This window comes from Bombus vancouverensis, chromosome 15 (genome assembly GCF_051014615.1).
Source record: "Bombus vancouverensis nearcticus chromosome 15, iyBomVanc1_principal, whole genome shotgun sequence".
Taxonomy (NCBI): domain Eukaryota; kingdom Metazoa; phylum Arthropoda; class Insecta; order Hymenoptera; family Apidae; genus Bombus; species Bombus vancouverensis.
The window spans coordinates 10190059-10217161 of record NC_134925.1 but is presented as its reverse complement, the minus strand read 5'-3'; the positions used below and the strand labels follow the sequence as shown (position 1 = coordinate 10217161).

The window sequence follows — 27103 nt, the reverse complement described above, 5'->3', positions numbered from 1 at the left end:
TATGTTAATGTAAATCATAATAAAGAGAGGATTTATTTTTTGGTATATAAAAATTCTAAAGACCATAATATATATAGAGACATAATTATAAATAATTTTGTAAACTACTCTAAATGATGGAACAATAAAAAATACTTTATTCCCCAATGTTTTGATCCAATAATAAAACAGATTTCTTTCTTATTGATTGCACGAACAGTCGGTAAGGAATTACCGAAATAGAGATACAGGGAAAAGTAGGTCAAATCCTTTCACTCGTTGGAATTAATTCTTCAAAGTATTTACGATGGCACAAATAGAAAGTATCACAGCTAAGCAAAACTTCACATTTTCAGAAGAATTAATTCCTGCTACAAAGATTGTTGTGTAAAATGTCAAAGTGAAATTGTTCAACTATCAACTATGCAGATAATTAATAAGAGGAAGCTATGAAATATTGAAAATATTAATGGTCCATTTGATACAAGTGGACCATAGTTTATATTTTAAATTACAGTATTATTTAAAAGTTTTTATATTAAGTACTTTCGCTGTTATAATATATTATATTCAATAATGGCTAAAATAAAAGATAATACTGTCCAGATAATATTTATTTCTTTACTGCTGGACCTTTTGGCATTTACTATGATATTACCATTGTTACCAGCTTTATTAGACTATTATAAAGAAATAGAAGATAATCAAGGCATATATTTTAAAATTTTGTATTATATACAAAATGCAAGAAAATTTTTTGATGCTCCTGATAAAGTCAATACAGTACTTTACGGTGGTTAGTCCTTTTCCTCATTTTATTTAAGTTATTGATATATTAATGTGTATTAACATAGGTGCATAATTTATCTTATAGGTTTTCTTGGTTCTATGTATTCTTTCCTACAATTTTTGAGTGCTCCGATAGTAGGAGCATTATCAGATATATATGGAAGGAAACCATTGATGATATTTTGTCTAACAGGTATTGCATTGTCTTACCTGTTATGGGCACTTTCTTGTAATTTTGCTATATTTGTATTAGCAAGATTTGTTGGAGGTATTAGTAAAGGAAATATTAATTTATCAATGGCTATCATTAGTGATGTTACATCTCCAAAAACAAGGGGAAAAGCAATGGTGAGGTTTAAGATAAACATATGAATAAATGCAACATACATTGAAGACAGATGAATGTAAATAAAGAAATAAGTTAATCTTTCTTATTTTCAGGCACTTGTTGGCATAGCTTTTTCTATAGGCTTTGTAGCAGGTCCAATGATAGGAGCATTTTTTTCATGGATTTCTAGTGATAATAGAAAAGGGACTTGGTACATAATACCTGCAGTATTTGCTCTTTTCTTGGCAGCGAGTGACTTGTTTTTTACTGTTTGCTACTTAAAAGAATCTTTACCGTTGAATTGTAGAACTAGTAATTTTGTAACTGGTGCCTCTGGAATTCTTACTTACATTAATCCTATAGATCTATTCCAATTTAATGGAGTGTCTGGACTAACTTTGCAAGGTGAAGTTGCTTTAAATTAGCATATTATAAATTCTATAGAAATCAATAAAAATTATATATACATATATATATATATATATATATACAATTTCAGACAAAAAGGATTTAAAAACACTGGGTTGTGCATATTTCATATATTTGTTCGTGTATAGTGGCTTGGAATTTACCTTAACTTTCTTAACTCATTATTTGTTTAAATTTACAAGCATGCAACAAGGATGGATGTTTTTGGGAATTGGATTAGTTATGGCAATTTTGCAGGGAAGTTGGGTACGAACAATTCCACCTAATAAAACAAAGTCTGTTGCAGGATTGGTAAATATTTTGAAAACACAGAGCAACTATTTCTGCCATTATTAATTTTACATTGATTAAATTATATTATTATATATTAAATATTTTAGGGTTTATGGCTGATTATTCCAGCATTTATCTGTGTAGGTTTAGCAAATGATATATTGACATTGTCAGTTGGAGTATTTCTGTTTGCAATTTGTGAGTATATTGTGACATAAATTTATGTATATGAAATACAACAAATATCTATGGATTATTTATTATATTTGATTAAAATAAATAAAAATTTTATATCTTTTTCATACATTATAGCAACTGCCATGGTTGTTACATGTATGATGACGCTTGTAACACGTATTGGTCCAGATCATCAAAAAGGTGCAATAACAGGTGTTTTTCGTTCTCTTGGAGCATTAGCACGAGCTTGTGGACCTATTGTAGCTTCTTCAGGTAAAGATAGAATATTGAATCATTTAATTCAGTAATTTATATTGAATTATTATTTCAGCTTTCTGGTGTATTGGTAGTAAGGCAACATATCTTACCGGTGCTGTATTTCTTGTATTTCCACCTTTAATTCTTCAAACTGTTAAGTCATTTTGAAACAAAGGAAACAAAGGTATTTATATAAGTATTGTATATTTATATTTGTACAGTATTTTTACACATTTTATAACGTTTGTTGTTACAACGTTTTATAACGTTATGTAAACATTTAAGAAAATATTCTTTATATGCTTTTTGTATCATGTATGGAGAGTGAATAATTGTACATTTTAACATGCAAATTTTCTCTCTTTACCTTTCCCTCCTTTTCCGCCATGTTTAGTAGTTATTGATTTATCGAAAAGTTATCAAATTAATGGTACTGTGATATAACGTGCTTTTTCCTGCGATAAACTTATAAGAAAAATACGATTAAGATATATTTCATTAATGCAAAAGAATCACAAAGAAAATTATTGAAATCAAAGATAAAAATATTTTCTTCCATTTCGTACGTCCCTGAGAAAATCATGATTTTGCGTATGCGTAATTGGTGCCTTGTCACGTGCCCTACCCTCTCCCTTTTGTGTCGCGCCATTTACGGTAAGAAATTCTCGGAATTCTTCCGTTCGCGGGACTTCGTCGACGTCCGCGTTGATGTGAGTAACACAGAAGGGGGAGAGTTATTGATGCGATTCGCGAGTGCGACCGGTCCCTCAATCATTACGTTTACAATTATTGCGCGGTAGACTGAGTTTGATCAGTTCAAAGGTTACATCTTCAACAAATCGAAGCAAACTGAAGGTATCGAAATCATACAGTACAAATCCTAGTTGCTTCTGTCTGCGGACTAGCAGCAGGTGAGTGTAACCAATTCTTAAAGTGAACATCTTTTTCTTTCGCCCCTCCCGCTTATCTATTTACGCGTTATTACAATACGTTACGTTCTGTTATTTCTAAATTTCGATATCATACTCTTTTCTTTGAATTGTATTCAAAAAATTAAATTAAAAATTGAATAATCGGTAAACTTATTTTATTTAATTCAATTTATTCGATATCTTTTAAAATAATATTAAATATATGTAATTTTTCTTACTTGAGTTTCGGAAGTATATATATCCACTTTAAAAGAATGTACGGTTTCTGATAATATCGAGCATTTCGTTTTATCAAGTAATACTGATACTACACATTCTGCAAGAAATATAGACGAAATATCTAATGAATAGATCTTTATTAAAAATATTAATTAATAAATTCGAAAATGTAATATTGTCAAATATCAAGTAGATTGTTAGTTTGTGGTTATATTATTTTTAGAGCAAGCACGTCTAATATTCTTTCAATGGAAACATTAATGTTAATTAGTGAAAAATAATAACGCAACTAAATATGTTTAAGGTGAAGAATTTATAATTACAATCAAAATGTCACTGTGGGCAAAAGCACAACAATTACCACAAGATGCATTGCAAGAAGTACGTTCAGTTTATGGAGAACATTTTCCAATTGAGGTCCGACACTTTTTATCTTCTTGGATAGAAGAAAAAATGTGGTAAGTTAAATATATTTGCTTTCATCTATCTTTTAATTTATATATATGTATATAGAGTATTTGGAGCAATATTTTTACTATAGGACTGATATAGAACCTGATAATCCACAATATGAACAATATATAGCTACTCTTGTGAGATCTCTAATTCAAGAATTAGAAACTAAGGCAGCTTCATTAAACACAGATGACATGTTTTTAACAAAATTAAAATTAATGGAAGCTGCAAAAAATTTTCGTGTAAGTTTTATAATGAAGCGTTAATAGTTAATTTGAACCATATTAATTTAACACAATGTATCTTTTTTTAATGCAGCAGAGATATACACATAATCCTACAGCGTTATTTAGAATAATTAGACATTGCCTAGGAACAGAAATGAAATTAGTATCTCAAGTAGAGAATTTAGGAGGTGCATTAATGAGTATGGCAGGAGGAAAAGTAGGATTGATTAGTGATGCTATAGCTGAAATAGCCCAACATGTTGAGTCTTTGCGACGTAGAACTCAAGAAACTGGAGAAGATTTGCGAAAAATGGAGCAAGAACAGGAGGCATTTGCTATTAGTTATCACGAATGTACTAAGCTAAATGCACATCTTCAACATCTTGCAACGCAACCACAAAATCAACAAAATTTAGATATGGAGAAAAAAATTAGAAGGTATTTAAATATTTATATAATTGACCCTTTGTTCTACAACAACGAGTGAGACCCATAATAAATATTTGGGACAAAAACAATAAGCTGATCAAATGTAAACAACACTTGCCTGGCTCGTGATACTTCATTTGGGATAAATGTAAACAACACAAGTCAGACTCGTGGTTCAGTTGCGCTCCATATTTTCTTACTTTAGTTATGTGTAATTCTTTGTTATGTTCACATGTTTAGGTTATAATTCGCTAAAGGAATTAAAAAACCTTATACCTATCATGTCAGTAAAGAGAAAATCTAATATTGATGATATGATATTCTAATCTAATATTAATGATGATGAGAAGTATGTTATTATTGTGGATAGTGATTCGGTAGATTCTTCTGATATTGATAGTGATGGTAATATTGTGTTTCCTATTGTGTTTCATTGTTTAGAAAAATATCACACAGTTGAAGATTACTAATTTTCTACGAGTTTTCACAAAATATTATTATCTTAAACTAAGTATTAATTTTCAAATTGTTACTGATGCATTATCCGCTTTCAAATAATAAATCATTTTTTACTGATGAATCGATCATAATTACTTCTCAGATATCTTAAAAGTATTAATTGTGCCCAAATATGTTTATTATTTCACAATTCCTTTTGTTGCGCCGAAATATACATGTCATAAGACGCATACATTTTGTGCAAGTTCGAGCACACGGCTAAACAGCTAACACATGACCGAACTTGTTTATTGTGGCCCGAGCAATCGGGAGTTGGCGGGTAGGACAAAGGGTTAATAATATTGTGTATATCTACTGTGGGATGAGGCACTTGATATTATCATCTTAATTTACTGATCTCCTTTGATCTGCAATATTTTTTGCTATAGATAATAATATTGATCTAAATCAAAATAATATCAGGTGGTCTATCTTATTGATGTATATAATAATAAAACGTAAATAATGAAAATAATGCTATTATAGGCAAAAAGAGCAACAAGAACAATTACTGAACCATAAAGTAGCAGGTTTAATGCAATTACGACTGACATTAGCTGACAAACTGAAGGATACTATTACTAGATTAAACAGCTTGCAATCTAGAGTCTTAGACGATGAACTTATTAGGTAAAACTTGTTCAATTTCTTTCTCTTCAAATAATTGTGCAAGTTGTAAAGATAAAAATACATATTTATCTAGATGGAAAAGAGATCAACAACTAGCAGGAAATGGCGCGCTATTTAACAGCAATTTGGATTCTATTCAAGAATGGTGTGAAAGCTTAGCTGAATTAATTTGGCTTAATCGTCAACAAATTAAAGAAGCAGAACGTTTAAAGCAAAAATTTGCGTTAGAACCACCAGGAATGCAAGATATTCTTCCTACTTTAAATGCCCAAATTACACAGTTACTTAGTTCGTTAGTTACAAGTACATTCATCATAGAAAAACAACCACCGCAAGTAATGAAAACTAATACTCGTTTTACAAGTACAGTACGCTTGCTTGTTGGCGGAAAATTGAATGTTCACATGACTCCTCCTCAAGTTAAGGTGAGCATTATCAGTGAAGCTCAAGCAAATGCTTTATTAAAGAGCGATAAAATGGCAAAGAATGGAGAAGCTAGCGGTGAAATTTTAAATAATACGGGGACAATGGAATATCATCAGGTAAGAAGAAGGAAATAAAATTATCATAATTCACTATATTGCTAAAACAAAACATGAACCATCATGCTTTTACTTTCTAGGCAACAAGACAACTTTCTGTAAGCTTTCGTAATATGCAGTTAAAAAAGATCAAAAGAGCAGAAAAAAAAGGAACGGAATCTGTGATGGATGAAAAATTTTCCCTTCTCTTTCAATCGCAATTTAGCGTTGGGGGAGGTGAATTGGTATTCGCAGTTTGGACTCTAAGTTTACCAGTTGTAGTAATTGTACATGGAAATCAAGAACCACACGCATGGGCTACAGTTACATGGGATAATGCATTTGCTGAACCTGGAAGAGTACCATTTGCAGTGCCTGATAAAGTTCCATGGGGTCAAGTAGCTGAAGCATTAAATGTTAAATTTAAATCTGCGACAGGTCGTTCATTAACGGAAGATAATTTACGATTTCTCGCGGAAAAAGCGTTTCGCGGTGGTAATGCAAGTGGGCAAGACTACTCTAGTTTGCTTTTGAGTTGGGCACAGTTTTGCAAAGAGCCATTACCAGAAAGAAATTTTACGTTTTGGGAATGGTTTTATGCTGTGATGAAATTAACCAGGGAGCATTTAAAAAGTCAATGGATGGACGGTTATATATTGGGATTTGTGAGAAAGAGACAAGCGGAAGAAATGTTGGCGAGTTGTGCGTCAGGAACATTTCTAATGCGTTTTTCAGATTCTGAACTTGGTGGTGTTACTATTGCTTGGGTTGGAGGTAAATATTTATACATTTTACTACTTTGAACTAGAGTCGTTACTGTTTTCTCTTTCAGTCAATATTCTCCAATTTTATATTAATATTTGTAGATCAGACTGAAGTTTTCATGTTACAACCTTTCACGAGCAAAGATTTTGCGATACGTAGTTTAGCTGATCGTGTGTCCGATTTACAACACCTGCTTTATCTCTATCCAGACATATCGAAAGATCAAGCATTTTCTAAATATTACACGCCATTTACAGGTAAATATCCTTTACTCTCGTTTCTTCACTTTTATTCATTTTCGTAATACTTTGAATTGAGATTGTGTAAAATATATTTTATCATAGAAAATCAATCTACATCGGCAAATGGATATGTGAAACCGTTTTTGGTAACGCACGTACCTGGTTGGGGCGGGCCTGGTGTCGGTGGTCAAACACCGTCGCATTCCTCCGTAGTAGGAGTAGGAAGTAGCGGTCAAAGTGGTCCCGGTGGTAGTTATCCAGCAACACCATCAACTATATTTCAAGCGCACAGTCCAGATCCCTCTGTAACGCGTGATACTCCATCAGTGGCTTCCAGGTCAGTCCCCTGGATTTAAAATATCAATCGTATCATATACATTTTTTTATTAATATAAGCTGCCATAGAAATTTCAATATAAGATATGCAAAGATTCTTTTTTGTTTCTTCGTGCAATGTATTTAAATATCGGACAAGTATATGTTCTAAGAAGTGTGTCTGAATCTTTTAATTCATAACATACCATTTCCGGTGACTGCAATAATTATTTTATATAATATTATACGACTATCGTATGTACTGTTTACTAATAACATATCGAATCGACATGATGTTTGAGTACTTAATGTTTGGTCAATAAAAATAGATTAATGAAGAGTTTCTAAAAGGCAGAAACGACACATTCCTACAACTAATAACACTTTGCATGTCTTTTATATTCTATCTGTGCAGATGAATGTCAGTATTGTTTTTTTTATGTTTTCTTTTTGCGAACATTTAGCAAATATTATAATTTACAATAATACTGTAGTTTCAAATTTTGTAAACTTTTTAATGAAATTTTGAAAATTTTTATATCTGATTACTATAACATTAAATGAAAGTGTAAGTAACGTTAAACCCTATCAAACAATTTTATTTACGATTAAGTAAATTGTATACTGAAGAATACTGGATACATAAAGACAATTTTGATAAAAAGCATATTTTATTATGTACACGATACTGACGATTGCTGAAGTTAACGAATTTTTTGGCGTTATTCAGCTTTTTCCTCTTACAATTAGATTTTGTTTTAAATTAGCCCTTTGAAGACGAGTATCGGCAAATAGCCGCCCGAATCTGTTCACAGTTCCAGACACTTATTTTGAAGTGGCTGGCGTACGTCTATTTTTCTGAAATATTTACGCGTATTTACGCATAAGTATAGTAAACTAAACAGTATTATGTTTTTGATGAAAGAAAATTATAGATCTTTAGCGATGAGACCTTATATTCCGTTTAACGTAAACTCGCGATGTAGGATGATGGTCAAGTCAAAACGAATTTCAGTCTTTCAATGGCATTACCAGACGAATCAGCAAGCTTTTTATATATTTTATATTTTTTATAATACTTTATACACGATGCCTAAAAAATCTAGAAAGGACATGTTCGATAGTGATAGTAGTGATGACGAATATTATTTTGAACTTGACAAGATAGAAGACGACGACAGTGCTTCAGGCAGTGGAAACAAATTCCGTTCAATAAGCAATCGGTTCAGAAGTTTCAATATTTCTAATGATAGTGACAGCGATGATGAACTAAATATTGATGAAAATAATATAAGCCTCGACAATGAATAACGCAAACGTTCAACGTGTATATTTTCTCAACTACGCGCACCGATACCTCTCGTCGAGCGGCCCCGTCCGCAAAGATTTAACCTTCATGTTATCCAGTATTCTATGCTGATATTATAATTTTTTATCAATAAGCATATGACTAGTATTAAGTGGCATTATTAAAAAGTTCGATATAATTCAATAATGCCTCTATTAAATTTCCAAAGTCCTCCACAAGAATGTTTCTACTACTATTTAAAGAGAACAGAAATACGTTCTTAAAGGAATGGTTGATAAATAGGCTATTTCATGCTTATTCTGAAGATTTAAGCGATACTTTGTAGTACAGAGGATAATACAGTTATATTATAATATTTCAAACTTTATAAAATTACTTGTAAAGCAAATTGTAATGAAATCCGTCCAACGGATAAAGTAGATACAGTAGATTGGAGGATCTTTGGATGTATGGCGTAAAGATCATCGATCTTTTTAAGTTTTTCGCTCTTTTTTCCTTTGTTTCTATCATAAGTTATAGTACGTAATTTGTAGCACTAATAATGAACATAAAAAGATAACAGATTAAGGACCAATAACATATGCGTTCTCCTCAGACTGCCAAATTTTATAAATTTTCTTTTTTTTTCTCTCTATCTTTCTTTAAAGAGAAACGGCTTATCCATGGCATTACAAAACAAAACAAATAAAAGTGAAAAAGCTGTTGTATCGCTAATAATATTCTGTATGTATAAATATATATTCTCTCATACATATACACATGTGCGTGTTGCACACACATGTGTGTACATATACATATATCTTTTTATATATAAATCCATGTGAAAGAGTAATGTGTTACGAATCTGTGCATGTGTAAAAGTAATACACGAAATTTTGAAAAATCGAAGGCATAGGCCTGGAGCAAGCCGGTACAACCACAGCAACGGAAAATTAAATGCATAAACGCTACTCCTGATAAAAAACACAACTCCAATCACAGTTACAATTCTAGTACTGGCAATCGAGTGTATTTAAACATTATTGCAAAATTGTTATGAAGCAGTGGCACTAGAATTTTAATAAAAATTCGTCTAAATAGAGTCATACAATAGGTATAATTATAATAGAGTAGAAATCGGGGATAAATAATAGCTCTCAAGTGACCGATCAATCTTGGCTAGGTTGGGGATTTCTTGTGGTTGTTTGTATTTCCTTTGCCGTGTTGTACCGCTATCAGGCTAATCGGTCACACGTTTCGACGAAATAGACGATTCTTAATGATTCGTATGTATGATATAAGCGATAAATTGAATTTTTAAAGTAGTCAATCAAGAGAGAAGGAAAAAGAAAAAAAAAGAACAAAATTGGATCGAATCGGTTTCGTATCACACGCAATATGTTTTGATTCAGTAAGAGTCTCTTGTTCATTACTATGCCAGTGATTGGAGTTGTGCTTTTAATTTGTGGTAGCTACGCTCCGGGCCTTGGCCAGTCAAGCGTTGGGCGAACAAATCCGGACATGGACTATGTGGAGTTGATGGGTCACAGCGAACTTCCCTCGATCGACGAAAATCTCAACTTGGATCACTTTACCTTCTCTGAGTTCATACAATCCTACAACACTAAGCCACAATAGGTATGTCAGGCGTGATATATTTCTTGTATCTATCTATCGATCAATTATCTTTATTTCTTATCCCAATTATATTTTTAATCGTACACACAACGAATGTAATGCGTTATTATCGTTGTTTTATAGGGGAGGGATGTAAAAATGTTTTCGTCGTTTGCAATATATATTATCTTAAATATATATACACACACACACCTATTAAGTAGGTTTGTCTCCGAGGAAACGTGGCATATCTTTGATTTTCATCGTGTAAGAGTGCAATATGTTTCAGAGCTATTATCATTTAGTTCTATTATAAATGAATGATTGAGATCGATCTTTATGTAGTAACATTGTCGAGTTGCAATTACGTATGCCTGAGCGTACCATGTGCAATGGTATTCTGTATATCGCTTTATAAACCTAATACTTAATTTTCGATTTTGACTAAATGCTTGCTACGGAACGACGGTACAATTCAATGTATGGAGTGTTCAATTGAGTGATATTGATCGACCGAAAGCATTCGAGACACACGATTGTAGAAACTGGTCTTATTCTACCATTTAGATTTTATTCGAAAACAAACAGTGTTCGCCACAAAGTATCGAATATTGTGCATGAATACTTTACCATGACCAGGGAAATATTAATGTGTAGTGTGCAATTATAATGCTATATATACAGGGTAACGATAATTGTTTTACGAGTATAAGATTAAACGAACTTTGTGTTTTTCTCTTAAGTAAAAGATGACTTACATTATGTGATCAAAGTTTTAGTTATTAATTGGAAAAAATGCACAAGAGAAACTTGTAGCAGGTGACGATGAGATCTAGATGTCAGCTGAAAGTAGAATTGCTATGATAATACGTAGAATATAATACAGACAATCATTTGCACGTCCATTCATGTAAATAATGAAATAAAAAAAAAAAAAAGAAGAATTTTAATTTACTAATGGGCCAGCGTGCCGGAATAAGAAACGGGGTTTGTGCAACGCTAATATGAAGTATGTGTAACATGTAATCAGCGTGACCTAAATATGTGCCTTATAATCTTCGAATTAATGCTCGTTATATTTTTTGAAAACTCTTATAGACAAGTTGCATGTATTTTTAGCAAAAAATTTTGTCTTCGAGTCGCCGTTTAACTTAACTAACGAAGAAATATTATGTTTCTTATCATTTAAATCTCTTTTATATTGAAATCTAACTTCCAAAAATTTTTGGAGAAATTAAAATTGAATATTTCCGTTTGGTGCGTGATATTTTTAGTGCGATGTACGACATGCGACGAATTTATATTTTTCAATTGTTGCCGAAGTAACTTAAACTTTTCGGTGAACCTTTTAGATCTCTAAGCGTAGGAAGTTTCTATTATCGGTTAAAATAGATAATTACATATTCGTTTTCTAATAATCGTTCCCTCCCCTATAGTTTATGTACTTTATTAAAAACTATGAATTGTTGCGCGTATATACAACATCGATATACGCTAAATTTTTGAATAGGATTGAAGTCGTCGTTATCCTAATTATATTTACTATATATAATATAAATATTATATAATATTATATATATATATATATATATGTACGTATGAATCCATGTACGTACGTATCTATGTATGTATGAGTGCATGCATGTACCTGATGGTGTACATGCGTGTACATACGTACACGTGTATGTATGGATGTATGTAAAGATAAACTAAATTTTGAAAGACTAGTGCGTTAATACTGTTTATTATTAAATCTATTGTCTATTATCTTTTATCAAAGATTAGAGTTTATTTTATTATTGAGAACAATTTTACTGTTTGTAAAAGATATACGTTATTATTATCTTTATTCCTCTATATATAATAATTATTATTATTATTATATAAGCGTAAAATATAAGATGTGTTCGCATACCGAATCGACATACCGAATAAAATAGCTTTTAATTCGATTTTTAAATTGTTTTTATTCAAGTTTTAAACAATTCAATATTTTTTCCTCTAAATATTTATTATAATATACGATAGAAATTTATATATGGGAAAATAGAGAAGTTATACAGAAGTTTTGTTACTCAGATTACAATTATTTTTGTTCGTATTTCATTCACACGTCACAGTTTCACATATTTGTGCCGGGAGATTATCGTATTTGAAATCCAAACATTCGCAATCAGCTGGCATACAAGTATCTTCGTAATATCCGGGTGCGGGATAACTGACTTGGTAAATAGTATCAGCACACATAGGGTCTAAAGGTGGTTGATATTTTTCTTTAGATGCCCATGGTATATGTTCCTTGGGAAGTGGAGTCCAAGACTGATACGATAGTTTGTTTATAGTGTCATATTCAATTTTTTCAGATCTAACAGTTTAGTAAAAAGTATGTTGGTTAGTCAAGTTGGTCAAGGAATTATTGCGCAATTTGTTATAGTATTAGGTTGCTGGATAAGATCTGTTCGCTAAGAATACATATATAATTAATGACAATTACAATTTATAACATTCATCTATGTGCATATAGCATTATGTCCCTTTTATAAAGAAAAAAGAACTTATTAAGTTGTTTGCGACCACGAAGTTGTTTCTTTTTTGTTAAACTTCTTTCAATTTTAGAATGAATGTAATAAATATCCTTTAACTTTGGAGCGAAAGTGTATACAACAACCCAATATGCTTGGCTAATAAGAAATGTCTGATCTACCTCTGATACTGAACGACAGGTTTAAAGCTTTTAACCCATTCTATTGGCCCAGGTTTCGCGTAAGATAGTTTCGTTGTAGTCCTGTCGTCAATAGGTGTATCTGGGCTTCGAAGATTATCACATGGAATAATGAGATCCGGTCGTAACGTAATTTTTTCCACAAAATCGCAACGGTTGGTAGTTTCGGATTGCATTAGACCATCGCCTATCATGTTTCTGCTTCGAGGTAATATCGGCAAACGTCTTTCGCTTTGGACCGGTAGGTAACTCAACTGTAGGAAAATTAATATAGAAGGAAACAAAGAGTAGTAATAAGAGATGCACAGGAAGAGATGATGGCAAATGCTATTAGTAAATTAAGGGTTGTTAGAATAAAGAGACAATTTCATTTTTCAGCAATTTAAATAAACTAACTCAAAATCAAAGCATTTTTTGATATATACTATAAATTAGTAGTCAACTAATATTTGTAGTAATAAATTTTTGAACTTCTGAATATGAAAGCTGTAAGTATGTAATCTATAACTTTCTTTCTTTTCCAATAAATATAATTTAAATATTGGAATTGTCTTCTTTTTGATGTGATGTCTTCAGATGTTACAGAAATACATTTACTTTGCTTGTTGTATCTGTTGAAATTTTGCCATCAGGTTTCGAGATAGCATTGCAAGGAATAACAGGTTCCACTCGTTCAACGATAGCCGATTGCAAATAGCTTTGTTTATAAATAGTATCCGAGCGAAATTCACCACCGATAGGAAAGACATTGGCAGCAGTCGGCCGTACAGGTTTCTCCATGCATGGCTCTTCGTTCTTTAAGAAACTTTCAGTGTACGTTGTCTTTCCGCACATAGCAACATCTGGAGCTCTATAAACGTTATAGTAAAAACATCCCTTTGGTTTATCTATTTAAATCGAATAAGCCACAGGGTTTAATTATGGCAATCAATATTTTTGAGATGTCTAAGGAGGTAGTAAAACAGATGTTTAGTACAAAAATAAGGAAACAAGTTTAGTAACATAAGACTAGTTGACAGCATATTATATTTTAGTAAATACTATAATGTTGTATTTTAGTAAAAGTCCTCCCTTGTAAGACACAAAAAGTATGACTTTCATATCTTTCCCCTGTGGTATTCAAATATAATACATATATACTGGTAGATTGGTTTCTGCTGCCAGGAGTACGTATCTCTTTCTGGAATGTGAACAGGTTGATAACTTAACTTCTGTGTAGTATCAGTAAGAATCGGTTCACTAGGTGGATAGTAAATCGCTATGGGTTTGAAGTTCAATGTCGGTTCCGTACAGCCTGGGTCCGCATAAGAAAGTTTCGCTGTGGTACTAGCATCCAGCTTGCCGGAACTTAAACGAATGTTCCCACAAGGTATTATAATTTCTGGTTTGTCCACGTATTTACGCGGGTAATCCTGACGAATTGTGGTAACAGACTCCATTCGACCAGATCCGATCATCGGCCTAACACATCAGAGAATGACATCTAACAGATTTCTTAATTTCATTCGTTTCAATTCTTTAAACTCGTTACCTTTGCCTGGGTATGATTGGTTTTGTTTTAGGAATACTCCCAATGTGTTTGTAACTCAATTGATTAGTCGTTTCACCGAGAAATCGAGCATCGGATTTAGTGAGAGCAGGTTTGGGTCGGATAGGTTGAGATCGGCTGCGTCGCATTTCCGCATGATCCACGTTTAAATATGATAAGTGATATGTGGTATTATTTTCGAATAATTTCGAAGGAGGCTTATACGTTCTCACCGGAGCGAATGACTTTGCTCGAGACGGTTGCACGTATTTCCTTGTGCACTAGATATGCACGATATTAAATCACCCAGTTTATCAGTCGGAAATTATAATAGAAAAATTAGTGGGTTCGTTACTTTAATGTCACAGGGGCATTCTGCTGGTTTCTGGCACGGCAGTTGAAACTGCTTCTTTGTATTCTGTATCTCCACTACTTCCATTTTGTACTTAATATTATTACATATAATAATAACAATCAAAAACTATTTCCCTTTTTATGAATAAGATAGAAAGACGTGTTTATAGTCAATAAATTTAGATTCTCAAAAGATTCGTAATATATAAAGTATAACAATATAAAACAATAAAAGTGCAGCTGCGAACACGAATCTCTACATTCCGTTTTATGACTTTAGTGACATACAATTTGGAGAGGCAAACTTCGAAGTTACTGTTATGTCATCGTTATTTAAATGGAAACAAAATAAAGCCAATGATAAAATCGATTGTGTCGATGATCGATTTGTATACTCAAATCATAGCAATGGTAAGAACAAAAATATTTGTTGATATTTTATAGACCGAAATGATTTACTAATAATAACTGTAATGGAAATTTCTGTCTTAGCTACTAATAGAAAATTTATTTTCTCGTACGTATCGGATAAAAATATAATATGAATATGTAGAATGTTTATTTTAAACAATAAGAATATGTCTTTTTGCTATTTTAGATCACAGTTAATTTTTAAGATTAGATAAATGTTCCTTTTCGACAGTATCTAGCGAAAATGCATGTAAATCGATGTGTTTTTAAGACAATAGTACATGGAAGACATAGAAAACATACAATGCAATTACGTGTAATTGATCACGTTTCATTTTAAGGGGATGTCATGTATATGCGTAGTCGTAAAACAGTGCCTGCATTCGTTTTATCATTTGTCTCACATTTCCACGAAGCATATCGAAAAACATTGTGTTAACATTATATATATTTACTGTATACAATATAATCATACTATGATTCGAATTAATATAGTCGAATTAAAAGAAAATGGTATAAACACAAGATAAATTAAATGTAATTGTCGATAAATCTACGCAGACCGTAGATTAGAAACTAGCGTTTGAAAAAAGAGGTAGTAATGCGTGATAAAATTAAGAGAGACAGCACAAATAATAAGATGCGATATTTGTAATGCATCGAATAATTCTTCTCAGTTGACACAGGGCTAATGCTATTTTTCAAGCATTCAAGATCTTTTTAACACCAAGAGAAGAAAGGGCTTTTATTCTGGAAGCGCTGTGTAAATGTATCAGAGAACGAGAATAGTCTTGGTGCTCCGTTTCCCTTGGCCCTGTAAAATAACATTGGTAAGATCAAATTTTATTTATATATCTTCTTGTAACTTATAAAAAATATGTAAAATACTTTTCAACGATCACAGCAGGCATTTGTACCAACTGCACAGGGCTTTTGGCATCCTTTAAAGCTTGTTGTAAGTTCAAGATTTGACCGCGCATTACGCTCATTTGTTTATCAAAATGAGGTCGATCGAAACCTTTATCTTGCTATAAGAATAAATGTGTTTTACTGTAGAGTTATGATTGTAGAATACTATATATATTTATATAAAATAATCGCCATTTTATACGACTTACTTTAAATAATTGATATAAATCGTCACAAAGATCTTGTACAAAATTTTGATCCGAAAGTTGTGGTAATACAAGTTCTCGCGTTACATCGCTAAATGGTTGTTTCGCTTGACTTAACCATGCCCAGTGATACGGATAAGCACGCCATGAATCGGGATGTTTAAAAGGAAAAGCCAAACCATTATCTATAGCGGCTATTTTTACTTCACCCTGTTCTGATCCGTTTTTTCCTTTACTATTATCGTATTTAATTAACCAGTTATCATTACCTTAAAAAAAGTCAGTGTGTCATTTAATAGTTTAGCTTTAAATATAAAAATAAAAAAATCTTACGAAATGTTAAATACCTCTGTCAGTATTTCTAATTATATAGTCCAAAATAACTAAGCGTTCGAATTGAAGTTGAAATTCTCTACTAAGACGTGGTGATAGAGGTTCATTTTCCCATCGCCTCAACCAGTAATCAGCATCCTTGTAACCATCTACGAAAACTTGAAAAGAACCAACTTTCGGCGGCAAACCAATACGATTGAAATGAGATCCCACTGTAGGAAACTGGTCCATGATAGCTTGCTTCATACGAGCTTTTTGACGGTCTAAGCGTGGGTAGTTAAATGTTTTACTGACAAGTTTGACTACTCTAGTATTTGGAACTATACCCAGACCCAATTTACGGTCAACTAAACTTGCACCCGCCTCACTGAGGTATCCTTGATTTGGAATTAAACAACTTCTCCCAAAACAACACGGGCAACAAAGTTTGTGCATCCATTTTGTCCATTTTGGATTTAATCTTCCATAAGGTTCTTCATCCTTTGGCTTAAAAACACCTATTATTTTCTATAAGACAAAATGTCTTGTTATTGTTATAAAATTATGATTTTAAATGGTTGATATTATTAAATAGATTGTAATTTTTAAATATAAAATGAAGTTATACCTTACCCCTGTGGGATTTTTTACAAAGTAACTGCCACTAGAACCTTGGTATATCCTTTCGGGGGAGATTCCATTGTCTATTGCCAATTCAGCCTGCCATACTAACTCAGAGAATTGTGGATCATCTATAAGATATAACAGATTTGACTAGAGATAAAGAATTAGAAGATAAATCTATTAGAATAGATATTAACAAACCAGGGAAACGATTAAAGGTGACATCCAGCTCCAGTCGACCAAGGAGAGGCTGACTCTCCCGGTCCATCCCAGGGGAATCAATGGCTATGGTTTGTTCGTTGCTCAGATTGGGAACAAATTCAACGTCTGGTATTAGTTCTGAACACTCATTTACTGGCAAACAATTGTTAGATGTGATTGAAAGATCTACCAATGCATCAGTTTCCACTAAGGCAGAAGTATTAGTATTGTTCTGGCTATGATATTCTCGATAAGGCACGTGTAATTGCCGCTGTTCGGAGTCGCTCATTACAACCGAATCTGCTAGTTATTTGGCAGATCCTTTTATCACCCGTTTGTTTAAAAAATCGTTTGCACAAATAATCCTATCTATTTCCCCATATTCCTTTCCCACCTGTCAATGATGCAAACGATCGAACTCGTGTTTAACAAGTATTTTCGCTATTACAAATTTTAAAGCAATCATTGCGTCATTAAAATAACAACTCTGAATTATTATGAATTTATTAACTTATGAGAATAGCCATAGAATAAAGGCATATGTTTATGATGCTTAGGGGAGCACTGTGTAACTAATTAATATCTACGACTCGTCATTCCAGCAGACGATATCAGCTGATAGGATTAACGCCATACTTAATTTTTTCTATACTGTTGTATATGTTCGCATGTAGATATAAATTATAGCTTTCCATTTATACAGAAAATACATCTTTAATTATATAGATATATTCGTCATATTCTGTCTACATAAATTTGTCTACACAAAGTGAATATAATTAATCGTATTTTATAATTAATTGATTAATTAATCGTATTTTTCTTTTAAATCAGATATAGTGAATAATAATAAAGTTGCCATATAATTTTGAATAAATATTACACTTTGTTAATACATTTTATTTATATACACATACCATGAAGTTGAAAAGTATGAAACTGAAAAGTTTCTTTAAAGATGAATAGAAAAAACTTAAATTTTGTAGATACAATTAAAATTCTTAAAAATGTATGATGTTATTTATAAAATCTCATTTTATTTTTAGTTTATATAATAAACGATGTTAACGGATAAAATTATAAAACATAATATATACATAGAATTCATCACAAAAATTGTCTAGAAAGTCACATCAACCAATCAGTATATAGAACGGTCTATCGAAATATAAACAAGGAAGATAACGTTAGAATAATAGTCGTGTGTGATACTCGTATCCGTGTACTTACGTGAGCCGGTGCTCTGGTAGCTTCGGTTTCCCTTGAACCTTGTCCAGTTATTAACTTACTCTTTCATAATTAAGATCGTGATGTGCCTTTTGCGTACTTACTTAATTATTTTGTATAATTCAATAATTCGTGCATTGATTACGCGAAACTTTTCATCTTTATCGTTATTCCTCTACCGGTCGTCATGATTTATAATTCTTATAGCTCAATTAGATAACAAATTTAATTAACATAATTTATTTAAAGTATTTAATTACCAATTATCAATGTAAATATTTATATCTTAAAAAAGTTATATATGTGTTTACATACACATATATACATTTACATATGTGTATATATATATGTACATACATACACAAATATACATAAAGGAGGGAAAATAAATTGTACATACGAAATTTTAATTCTAATTTTCTAAAAAATAAAAGTTTATCTGTGCAATTAATGCATCCTGTAAGGGGCAACATGTTTCTCGTATGCGTAACTGTGGGCCTTGTACTTTTGGCCTCCAAATATCACAAAAATGTCTTTCAAAGTGTTAGACATCTCTGTCAATGTATAAACAGTAAAAGCTGTAAGCAAAGTGATAATAAGAAGAAAGATCTTAAAATCACATTGGACAAAATCATTTTAGCTGATACTCCAGAAAAATGTGATTATGCTATTCAACGTATTCATTGGTAAGTTGTACAATTGTTTTTATCTTAATATTAAATTACATATTCTAAATGCTATATATAGAAAGTATACACTAGTGCTCTATTTACATTTTTTCTTGTATACCTAACTATGGACTTTTAGAACGTTATTTATATTGATATATATTTTTTTAATTACTTACTTGTTATCCTTCAATAAGTTCCTGCTATTTAAGAATTTTAGAGTATATTCATATATTTTAATCATACATATATCTTTTTACAATAATAAATTTTTGTTTGGTAATGGTCCTAAGTATATAATTAGGATTTTCATACATTTTATGACAATACATAATTAAAAGTATAGAAATGTAATTTTAAACATCGTCATTATTATTATTCATTTGTTTATCTTGGAATAAATATCTTTTGTGTTAAAGCAACTTGTCTAATGATGTGCTGGGTTTTGATTGTGAATGGGTCAATGAAGGATCTGTTTCTTTGCTTCAACTTGCTACATTTAATGGAGTATGTGGCCTTTTTCGCATTGGCAAAATTGGATATATTCCTCAAAAATTGAAAGTATGTAATATTTCACAAATTTAAATCAATATGTAAATTAAATGGTTATGTAAATAATATGACAAACATTTTTTTAGGATTTACTAGCTAATAAAGATATTCTTAAAGTAGGAGTTGCTTCATATGAGGATGGACAGAAGATATTAGCAGATTATGGGTGTAGAGTTAGCAGTACAATTGATTTAAGGACATTAGCAGCACGAGTGAAGCTACCAAGTCCACAAAGTTTAGCTGCAATGAGTTTGCAATATTTAGGCTTGGAAATGGATAAATTGATAGAAATTAGGTGCGGCAATTGGGATGCTGGCACTCTTACTGACGAGCAAGTAGCATATGCTGCTTGTGATGCAATTGCATCTGTTCTTATTTATGACCAAGTAAAATATAATCTCTAATGCATTTTAAATAATTTCATTACAGAAAAATATATCTAATAACTTATTTCATATTTTATAGATTACGCAGAAAATGAAAGAGAAGTATTCATTGTGGGAAATCTTAAAAAATTATATAAAAAGTATGTGTAATAAAAATCTAAATATGCATTTTCATTGTGTACCTAATGATGTAATTGATACGAGGTAATATGTTTAATATATTAAAAACATTTATTTTATAAATATCAAATATTAAAAATATTTTGAATTCCAGGTTCAAGGCTCAACATGAACACACAACTATTACAGAAAATAATCATTTTGGCAAGAATACCAGAAATTACAAAGCAAATAATAACACTATACGTAAAAATAATGTACCTACAAGAAATAAACCATTATATCATAATTGTTACTTACAAGCACCAGATGGAGAAATATTATGTACATGTGATCGTAAAAAAGCAGAATGGTATCTTACAAAAGGATTAGGAGAAGTAATTGAAAAGGAACCACTTACCGTCAGGTTAAAATTTGAACCTTCTGGGCGAGCTTTGGGACAGGTTGGACAGTATTACACACAAATTAAAATCAATCAGTGTGTGGTTTGTGGAACATCAGATAAGTTTATTAGAAAAAACGTTGTACCTCGAGAATATCGTAAATATTTTCCATGTAAGTTAAATTTCTTTTAAATAAAATTTTATTTAAACTCCACATATAGTAAAATGCGTTATTAATAAATTTCCAAATATTTTCTAGTGGTGATGAAAGCACATCAATCTCACGATATATTATTATTATGTCCATCTTGTCATGAAATTAGCAATTATCATGATCTGCAGCTCAGAAGAAAGCTAGCAGACATGTGCGACGCACCTTTAGTTGGCCCATTGACACATATACGTAATAAAAATGTAGATAATTCAAGGAAGTTACATTCAGCTGTTAAAGCTTTAAGAGAAAGAACAACTTTGCCTGATGCACGACGTAAAGATTTAGAACATTATATTTTAGAATGTACAAATGAGAAACAAGTTACACCAATTCTGCTTGATGTATTAAACAAAAAATTAGAGAACACAATATCAATACCCAATCCTGATCAACCTAAATGCCAACCTCATGGTTTAAAGGTATCATTAATGAATGATAGATGTTCTTTTGTTCTATAAAAATATTACAAATTTTATTTTTCAGGTTGTTCAATATTTTCATAAAAAGGAAGGCGGTTTAGTAGAATTGGAACGTATGTGGAGGGAACATTTTCTTCTGACTATGAAGCCAAAGTATCTACCAAATCTATGGTCTGTTCATCACAATCAAGAAAGATTAATTATTCATCAATCACAAAACAGAATTAAACCAGAAGATGCAAAGGTAGCTGGTTTGGCATACTGAATTTTAAATATTATGTACCTAAAGGACTCGTATAAGAGCGAGTACTTGTATTAAAAGACTGTTACATAAATTTGTATCTCTGGTTATGTGCATATATTTATATATATATACATGTACATACATATTATTTATATATTTAGATCTACACACATGTACATAAGAATCGATAACGTTTTTCCTTTTCTACCTTACTTTGATGAATAAGATTGGTTGTAATTTGTAAAAACCTTTAATTTGTAAAAAACAGAGACTTATGATACTTTAAATAACGTTTTATTTTATTTCAACATTTTAACCAATACTAAGACATAAGTATATCAATTTTGTCGATAGATGTTCCATATTATTTATTGGTGACTAAAGTGTCATTACATTTATATATACAGACTTCAAAAGTATATCAATTAAATTTCTAGTATTACAGTTTTTTTGAAACATTTTGTTGTATAGAATTACTGTTTGGGGGAGGAGTCTTCATAGTTTTTAGTTCTTCGTCAATACGTTCTTTAGCACGTACAATTTTTGACTGAATATAAAAAGAACCACCTTTTGATCTATCATTAACTTCCATAAGATGCTTATAGTTACGTTCAATAGCTTCTACTTCATCCACACGTTCAACATTCAATATTTGTAGTGCTTCTTCCAAAGAAATACCAGTCTTGTAATTGGCTGCGACGTGTTGAGTACCTCTTGCTCCACCACCTGTTTTATGTGCAGCAGCTTGACTTGCTGCAATTTCTTGTCGTAATGCACGTGTAAATGCTTTAACAACGACTTGTGTACCCATTATAATTATTTGTACTAAGTGTTTTGCCATAACCTCTTCCCTCTTATTGAAAATAGTTGTCAAAACAATTTGCAGTATATTTTTCTTTTGCGGTTTAGCTTTCAGAAAATATTTATACTAAACAAAATTCGTTTTTTATGATATTCAAATAGTAATATCACTGTTTTCAAATTTTTACGATGGTTTCTTTATATAACTTATTCGTTGCACGTCTCATACTCGTATTGCACCATTTTAAAACGCACATGTACTATATAGAAATACATATATTACTCTAATATTACTGATTGTCTGTATATGAAGTTTCTAATTTAAAAAATGATGTCTATATTACAGTATCAAACAAATTTGTAGAATGCTAACTTTACACAAAGATGCAATATATATTAGATAGATAGGCTGTTTTCGTTTTTAGAGGACGTGTGAGGTTATGAGGGATTAAAGGAACATCAACAAAATAATGTTAATTAAATTTTGATTAACATTGGAATTAAAAAATTGTTAATTCAATAATTTATAATTATTATTACTTTTATTATTCAATAATCTTATATTTACAATCTGTTGGTCAATTTTTATGTAAAATAAAGTAGAGCCTGTCTTTAAACTTCTTACTAAGATGAAATAAAAGTATTTATATTCCATCAATTTATTTTGAATATTAAATGTATGCTCAGTCAGGTATCGGCAGCGTATTAAAATATTTCAATGCATTAATTGCACAAGAATTTTCTAAATTATACAAAGGATGAATTATTTTCACTAAATTTAAATTAGGCGATCCAATGATCAATGGCAATGGAGAATTCTGTGCAATTGACAATCCACTAAGTGCATAACATGTATGATATACATCTTGACTTCTGAAATAAATATAATAATTTATAAAATTGCTTTTACAATAAGTAATAGCAGTGTTTCATACTTTCCAGGCTTGTCTACAAGACTCCCATGAGGATGTTGGCAGCAGATTATTAAATATTCCTGTAAGGCCTCTTGATTAAACAACCAATATGCGGAATTAAACACTTTGTTCTCCATACTTAAAATTGTATGAATCAGTGGAAAGGCTCCACCTTGCCAAAATGAATAACAGCCATCTACTAGTTTCTCTGTGCGCCCCTGGAATCCACCTTCCAAACGCATTTGTTTGTTTACTATCCACCTCTGAAAATAAATAGATATGAAGAATGGCTTTTTTAATGTATACGTATTATAAAATTCACTATATCAGCTGAATACCAGAAATGATTTCAAACAACAGAAGTGAGGTTTTCCAAGAAGCATAAGTGCTGCTAACCCACAAAATCCATATCCTCCATGAGCTTCCATGCCAGGAGAACCACCAAAACCACCTTCCCATGTTTGACATTTAGCTATCCAACTTTCACTTCCCTTAAATATTTCAGGAGTATATACATTTGTCAGTTTTGCTACAGAAAGAGCACAATATATTCCTCTTATATCTGTTTCTCCATCTTTATGTAGACTGAAAGAACCATCTTCTCCATGTAAAGATGCTAAAAATTGTTTAAGTCCTTTTCTAAAATCAATACACAAAATCTTACAAATGGAATTTTTAAATCAAAATCTCTTAAAATGTGTACTTTCGATCACTTCTTTTATGTATATACCTATCAATTACTTGATAAGCTTGCGGAGTACCAATAGTACATAAAGCATTTATTGCTGCATATGTAGAGGCTAAATGAGGATGCTGCCCTGGACCTCCTCCAAAGCCTCCTTCTGGTGATTGACATTTGGCCAAAAAACCAATAATTTTTGAATATTCATCATATTCTAAACGTTCTCCTAGGATTTGAAGAGAATGTAGACTCCAATAACAGAGCCATGGTCTGCTAGAATCTAAACACTACAAAAAAATATATATAACAATTTTAAGTATAATTAAAACATAGATTGCTAATAAATACAATCTAGATATTCTTACCTGGTAAGCTTCGGTAAGATGAAACAAAGATTTTTTTAAGAACTGAATATGTTTCTGTCTTGCTAAAACAGGTTCATTACTTAATTTATACAATTTCAGTATATCATTTTCAACACGATCCTAAACTCAAAACATTAAGGAATATTAACAATACAGAAAAAGAAAGGTATATCTGGTAGGTAATTAATTTATTGATATTGAAAGCATACTTGTCGTATTGAACTTGTTGTTTGATATCCTTCATCATCCTGTTTTTGTTTTAATATCTCGGCATAAGTTCTAATGTGTGGTTCATCACGTTCACTAATTTTTGAATTCCACATGATCTATTAAACACGTGGATATATTGTATTAACAATTGAAAGAAATAAATCATGTATTAAAATAAAGATATATATATAAAACGAAGATTGTACTACGAGATTTTAAAGGAAAGACGGAAAAAAGATGGGTCTTTTGTCATCGCTTTAAATGATAAAATTCTGCTTCTTAGTAAAACTTTGAATTTCAAGTAAAATTTCTTCGAATTGAATAATGTTGTAAGGGTTATATCACTTTCACGTTGATTGTATAATAATTACTTCAAGACTCAAGACAAGGAGAAGGTTAAAATTTCTCTGACAGTAACTAATTAGAAGTTGCACCAGATACGTAAATGATTAAAATGTAAGAAGAAAGCTTTAGTTATTAAACTTGTCGTGTGATGGTGCGCTTTGTCTCTAGGAGAATTAACCTATTCGAACATTTCTTCTTAATTTGTAATTTTTATACAAGTAAAAATGTCAGGAGCATTTTTGTTATAAAATATTATTTACACGTATATTGCTAGATTGATATTATTGCGCAATAAAAAGAAAAATAACACGTGGTGTTTAGCACATATCGTGAACTGCAATAATAATAATGTATATTATTACAGATACTAATTTTTTATCAAAAAATTTTGTTATTCATACATTTTACGACGAAAGGACTTGTTTTTGCTGGAATCAAGATAAACTTATAATATTTCCATATACAAATAATGAGTACGTATCTGTTAAAGTATTAACAGCTCCAGCTCCAATAAAAACTATACAATGTTTTACTGGCCGAATTTTTTTAATTTGCATTCCACACGGCGTTTACAAACTTTCAAGAGACCGAGAATTTGCTGTTCTAAGTAAAAATGCAATTGGAATGGGTACTGTTTTTTATGAAGTATTGATACCTAGAAATGAGTATCTTTATTTAGATAATAAGCGAGAAATGACAAATAAACTGCTATTTAAGCTTTCTTCTCAAGAAACTAATCCCAGTCAACTTTATGTTTATCCATTAAATGCGGATGGCGTTGTGGAATATTTTATGAAAACTTTAACAAATAATGATTCTACTGTAAAAAATTTATGCATAATTGCAGATGGACTAAAACTTTTAATGCTAATCAATGAAAATGTAAAAATAATGCATAGCAGTATTTATTCCATTAGTAATATAATACCTGTACGAAAGAGTTCCAAAATTGCAGCATTACTTCTTACTACAAATACAAATGTTATTATTTTAATGCATTCAAAAGATAATGTGCTTGTTTTTGAAACAATTTATATAAGAACACAGATACAAGCCATTTGCGCTGGTTTTAGCCAATCCCTAGAAGATATATTATGGATTGTTTATTCACATGAATCTAAATTATATTATGTAAAGAAGCAATTACTAATTGATAATATTTATCAAGTAAAAGTTGAAGATAAAAGCTTTGTTTGTTTACAATCATATGACTCTAATATAATCTTAGGTTTGACAGAAGATAATCAGTTAGTAGAGTTTCCTATAAGTACAGTAGAAAGAACATTGTCAACGGAAAACAATACTTTTATTAATCTTCACTCCAGTATGTTAGATGGTGTGTCACTTATAATGGATAAGATTTATAAAGGTACTCAAGAATTACAAACTTTAAATGAAATATTAACAGCAGAAAAGGATAAATTAAGAAGAATAAATTTATATGCACATAAAGACAAGATACAGTTATGTCCAAAAATGATGATAAATTACATAGCAAATCGGATATTTTTATCAGCAAATTTTCACGATGTCCTGCCAAAAAATAGTTGGGTCGTCCTTAATGTAAAATTGGGATATCAAAATCTGTTTTGTATGAAGAAAATAGTAGGTCGGGAGACTATAGCTGATATTTATATACCTGAAAATTTAATGGCAGATACATCACAAATTGCAATAGATTTAATAGCTTTTAGAGATAAAAGATATCCTTGGTGTTTAATAAGGAATTATGTAATCAGTGATTATTTGGAAAGAAGAAAGAAGAAAAAGAGATTGAATGTCGATTTTATAAATTCTAAAATTGCCATACTTAAAACTTGTATACAAGAAGGAAACATTAATATGAAAAAATTATCTGAAGTTAAGAAAAGTCTAAGAAAAGAACTTAGTGATATATAAATTTTAACAACATACAAACGAACGGATTTTTTTAA

The 27103-nt window shown here is 31.0% G+C and overlaps 7 protein-coding genes across 11 annotated transcripts; 4 read left to right on the top strand and 3 right to left on the bottom strand.

The window, feature by feature from the left end:
- Positions 1-218: 218 nt before the first annotated feature.
- rtet (major facilitator superfamily domain-containing protein rtet) lies at positions 219-2779 on the top strand. Its single transcript, XM_033350424.2, has 7 exons — positions 219-775; positions 854-1116; positions 1210-1501; positions 1596-1816; positions 1906-1996; positions 2111-2248; positions 2307-2779. Exons 1-7 carry the CDS (start codon positions 556-558, stop codon positions 2399-2401), a joined length of 1320 nt encoding a protein of 439 aa, XP_033206315.1. The 5' UTR covers positions 219-555; the 3' UTR covers positions 2402-2779.
- Positions 2780-2959: 180 nt separating this feature from the next.
- Positions 2960-12324, top strand: Stat92E (Signal transducer and transcription activator Stat92E). The gene is made up of 10 exons (XM_033350420.2): positions 2960-3144; positions 3689-3842; positions 3926-4082; positions 4159-4505; positions 5481-5624; positions 5698-6166; positions 6247-6919; positions 7012-7167; positions 7255-7489; positions 10228-12324. Exons 2-10 carry the CDS (start codon positions 3715-3717, stop codon positions 10391-10393), a joined length of 2475 nt encoding a protein of 824 aa, XP_033206311.1. The 5' UTR covers positions 2960-3144; positions 3689-3714; the 3' UTR covers positions 10394-12324.
- A 63-nt stretch (positions 12325-12387) lies between these two features.
- Pi4KIIalpha (phosphatidylinositol 4-kinase II alpha) lies at positions 12388-18405 on the bottom strand. Its single transcript, XM_033350425.2, has 10 exons — positions 17640-18405; positions 17448-17566; positions 16850-17342; positions 16506-16771; positions 16276-16415; positions 14626-14895; positions 14235-14555; positions 13692-13944; positions 13077-13348; positions 12388-12737 (listed from the first exon to the last, which is right to left on the bottom strand). Exons 1-10 carry the CDS (start codon positions 17926-17928, stop codon positions 12476-12478), a joined length of 2685 nt encoding a protein of 894 aa, XP_033206316.2. The 5' UTR covers positions 17929-18405; the 3' UTR covers positions 12388-12475.
- A 415-nt stretch (positions 18406-18820) lies between these two features.
- Exd2 (Exonuclease 3'-5' domain-containing 2) lies at positions 18821-22142 on the top strand. Of its 2 annotated transcripts, none has more exons than XM_033350437.2 (7): positions 18821-19552; positions 19954-20095; positions 20173-20472; positions 20552-20676; positions 20747-21147; positions 21235-21608; positions 21673-22142. In XM_033350437.2, exons 1-7 carry the CDS (start codon positions 19317-19319, stop codon positions 21871-21873), a joined length of 1779 nt encoding a protein of 592 aa, XP_033206328.1. In that variant the 5' UTR covers positions 18821-19316; the 3' UTR covers positions 21874-22142. The 2 variants fall into 2 exon arrangements, with proteins under 2 accessions (XP_033206328.1, XP_033206329.1); XM_033350438.2 differs by having other exon boundaries at positions 19411-19552; positions 20207-20472.
- On the bottom strand, positions 22131-23060 carry blp (mitochondrial import inner membrane translocase subunit Tim16). Its single transcript, XM_033350445.2, has one exon. It carries the CDS (start codon positions 22691-22693, stop codon positions 22292-22294), a length of 402 nt encoding a protein of 133 aa, XP_033206336.1. The 5' UTR covers positions 22694-23060; the 3' UTR covers positions 22131-22291.
- Positions 23061-23176: 116 nt separating this feature from the next.
- On the bottom strand, positions 23177-25702 carry Fntb (Farnesyl transferase beta subunit). 4 transcript variants are annotated; one of them, XM_033350443.2, is made up of 7 exons: positions 25571-25702; positions 24824-24940; positions 24615-24734; positions 24298-24536; positions 23906-24206; positions 23589-23830; positions 23177-23526 (listed from the first exon to the last, which is right to left on the bottom strand). In XM_033350443.2, the coding sequence occupies exons 2-7, from the start codon at positions 24935-24937 to the stop codon at positions 23337-23339; spliced, it is 1206 nt and encodes a 401-aa protein (XP_033206334.1). In that variant the 5' UTR covers positions 24938-24940; positions 25571-25702; the 3' UTR covers positions 23177-23336. The 4 variants fall into 4 exon arrangements, with proteins under 4 accessions (XP_033206334.1, XP_033206333.1, XP_076480994.1 ...); XM_033350442.2 differs by lacking the exon at positions 25571-25702 and adding an exon at positions 25196-25336; XM_076624879.1 differs by lacking the exon at positions 25571-25702 and adding an exon at positions 25034-25175.
- LOC117166464 (uncharacterized) lies at positions 25514-27083 on the top strand. The gene has a single exon (XM_033350439.2). The coding sequence runs from the start codon at positions 25518-25520 to the stop codon at positions 27066-27068; it is 1551 nt and encodes a 516-aa protein (XP_033206330.2). The 5' UTR covers positions 25514-25517; the 3' UTR covers positions 27069-27083.
- The last annotated feature ends 20 nt before the right edge of the window (positions 27084-27103 follow it).

Excerpts from the sequence above, each read along its gene's own strand:
- rtet (XM_033350424.2), top strand. The coding sequence starts at position 556 with ATGGCTAAAATAAAAGATAATACTGTCCAGATAATATTTATTTCTTTA. Across the intron at positions 776-853 it reads CAATACAGTACTTTACGGTG|GTTTTCTTGGTTCTATGTAT; the intron begins GTTAGTCCTTTT and ends TTTATCTTATAG. Across the intron at positions 1,117-1,209 it reads AAACAAGGGGAAAAGCAATG|GCACTTGTTGGCATAGCTTT; the intron begins GTGAGGTTTAAG and ends TCTTATTTTCAG.
- Stat92E (XM_033350420.2), top strand. The coding sequence starts at position 3,715 with ATGTCACTGTGGGCAAAAGCACAACAATTACCACAAGATGCATTGCAA. Across the intron at positions 7,168-7,254 it reads ATATTACACGCCATTTACAG|AAAATCAATCTACATCGGCA; the intron begins GTAAATATCCTT and ends ATTTTATCATAG. Across the intron at positions 7,490-10,227 it reads ACTCCATCAGTGGCTTCCAG|CTACGCTCCGGGCCTTGGCC; the intron begins GTCAGTCCCCTG and ends AATTTGTGGTAG.
- Pi4KIIalpha (XM_033350425.2), bottom strand. The coding sequence starts at position 17,928 with ATGAGCGACTCCGAACAGCGGCAATTACACGTGCCTTATCGAGAATAT. Across the intron at positions 13,349-13,691 it reads CAACAGATACAACAAGCAAA|TTGAGTTACCTACCGGTCCA; the intron begins GTAAATGTATTT and ends ATTTTCCTACAG. Across the intron at positions 12,738-13,076 it reads CCTGTCGTTCAGTATCAGAG|ATCTGAAAAAATTGAATATG; the intron begins GTAGATCAGACA and ends CTAAACTGTTAG.
- Exd2 (XM_033350437.2), top strand. The coding sequence starts at position 19,317 with ATGCATCCTGTAAGGGGCAACATGTTTCTCGTATGCGTAACTGTGGGC. Across the intron at positions 20,677-20,746 it reads AATGATGTAATTGATACGAG|GTTCAAGGCTCAACATGAAC; the intron begins GTAATATGTTTA and ends TTTGAATTCCAG. Across the intron at positions 21,609-21,672 it reads GCCAACCTCATGGTTTAAAG|GTTGTTCAATATTTTCATAA; the intron begins GTATCATTAATG and ends TTTATTTTTCAG.
- blp (XM_033350445.2), bottom strand. The coding sequence starts at position 22,693 with ATGGCAAAACACTTAGTACAAATAATTATAATGGGTACACAAGTCGTT.
- Fntb (XM_033350443.2), bottom strand. The coding sequence starts at position 24,937 with ATGTGGAATTCAAAAATTAGTGAACGTGATGAACCACACATTAGAACT. Across the intron at positions 24,735-24,823 it reads CAACAAGTTCAATACGACAA|GATCGTGTTGAAAATGATAT; the intron begins GTATGCTTTCAA and ends TTTTGAGTTTAG. Across the intron at positions 23,831-23,905 it reads GTTGTTTGAAATCATTTCTG|AGGTGGATAGTAAACAAACA; the intron begins GTATTCAGCTGA and ends ATTTATTTTCAG.
- LOC117166464 (XM_033350439.2), top strand. The coding sequence starts at position 25,518 with ATGTATATTATTACAGATACTAATTTTTTATCAAAAAATTTTGTTATT.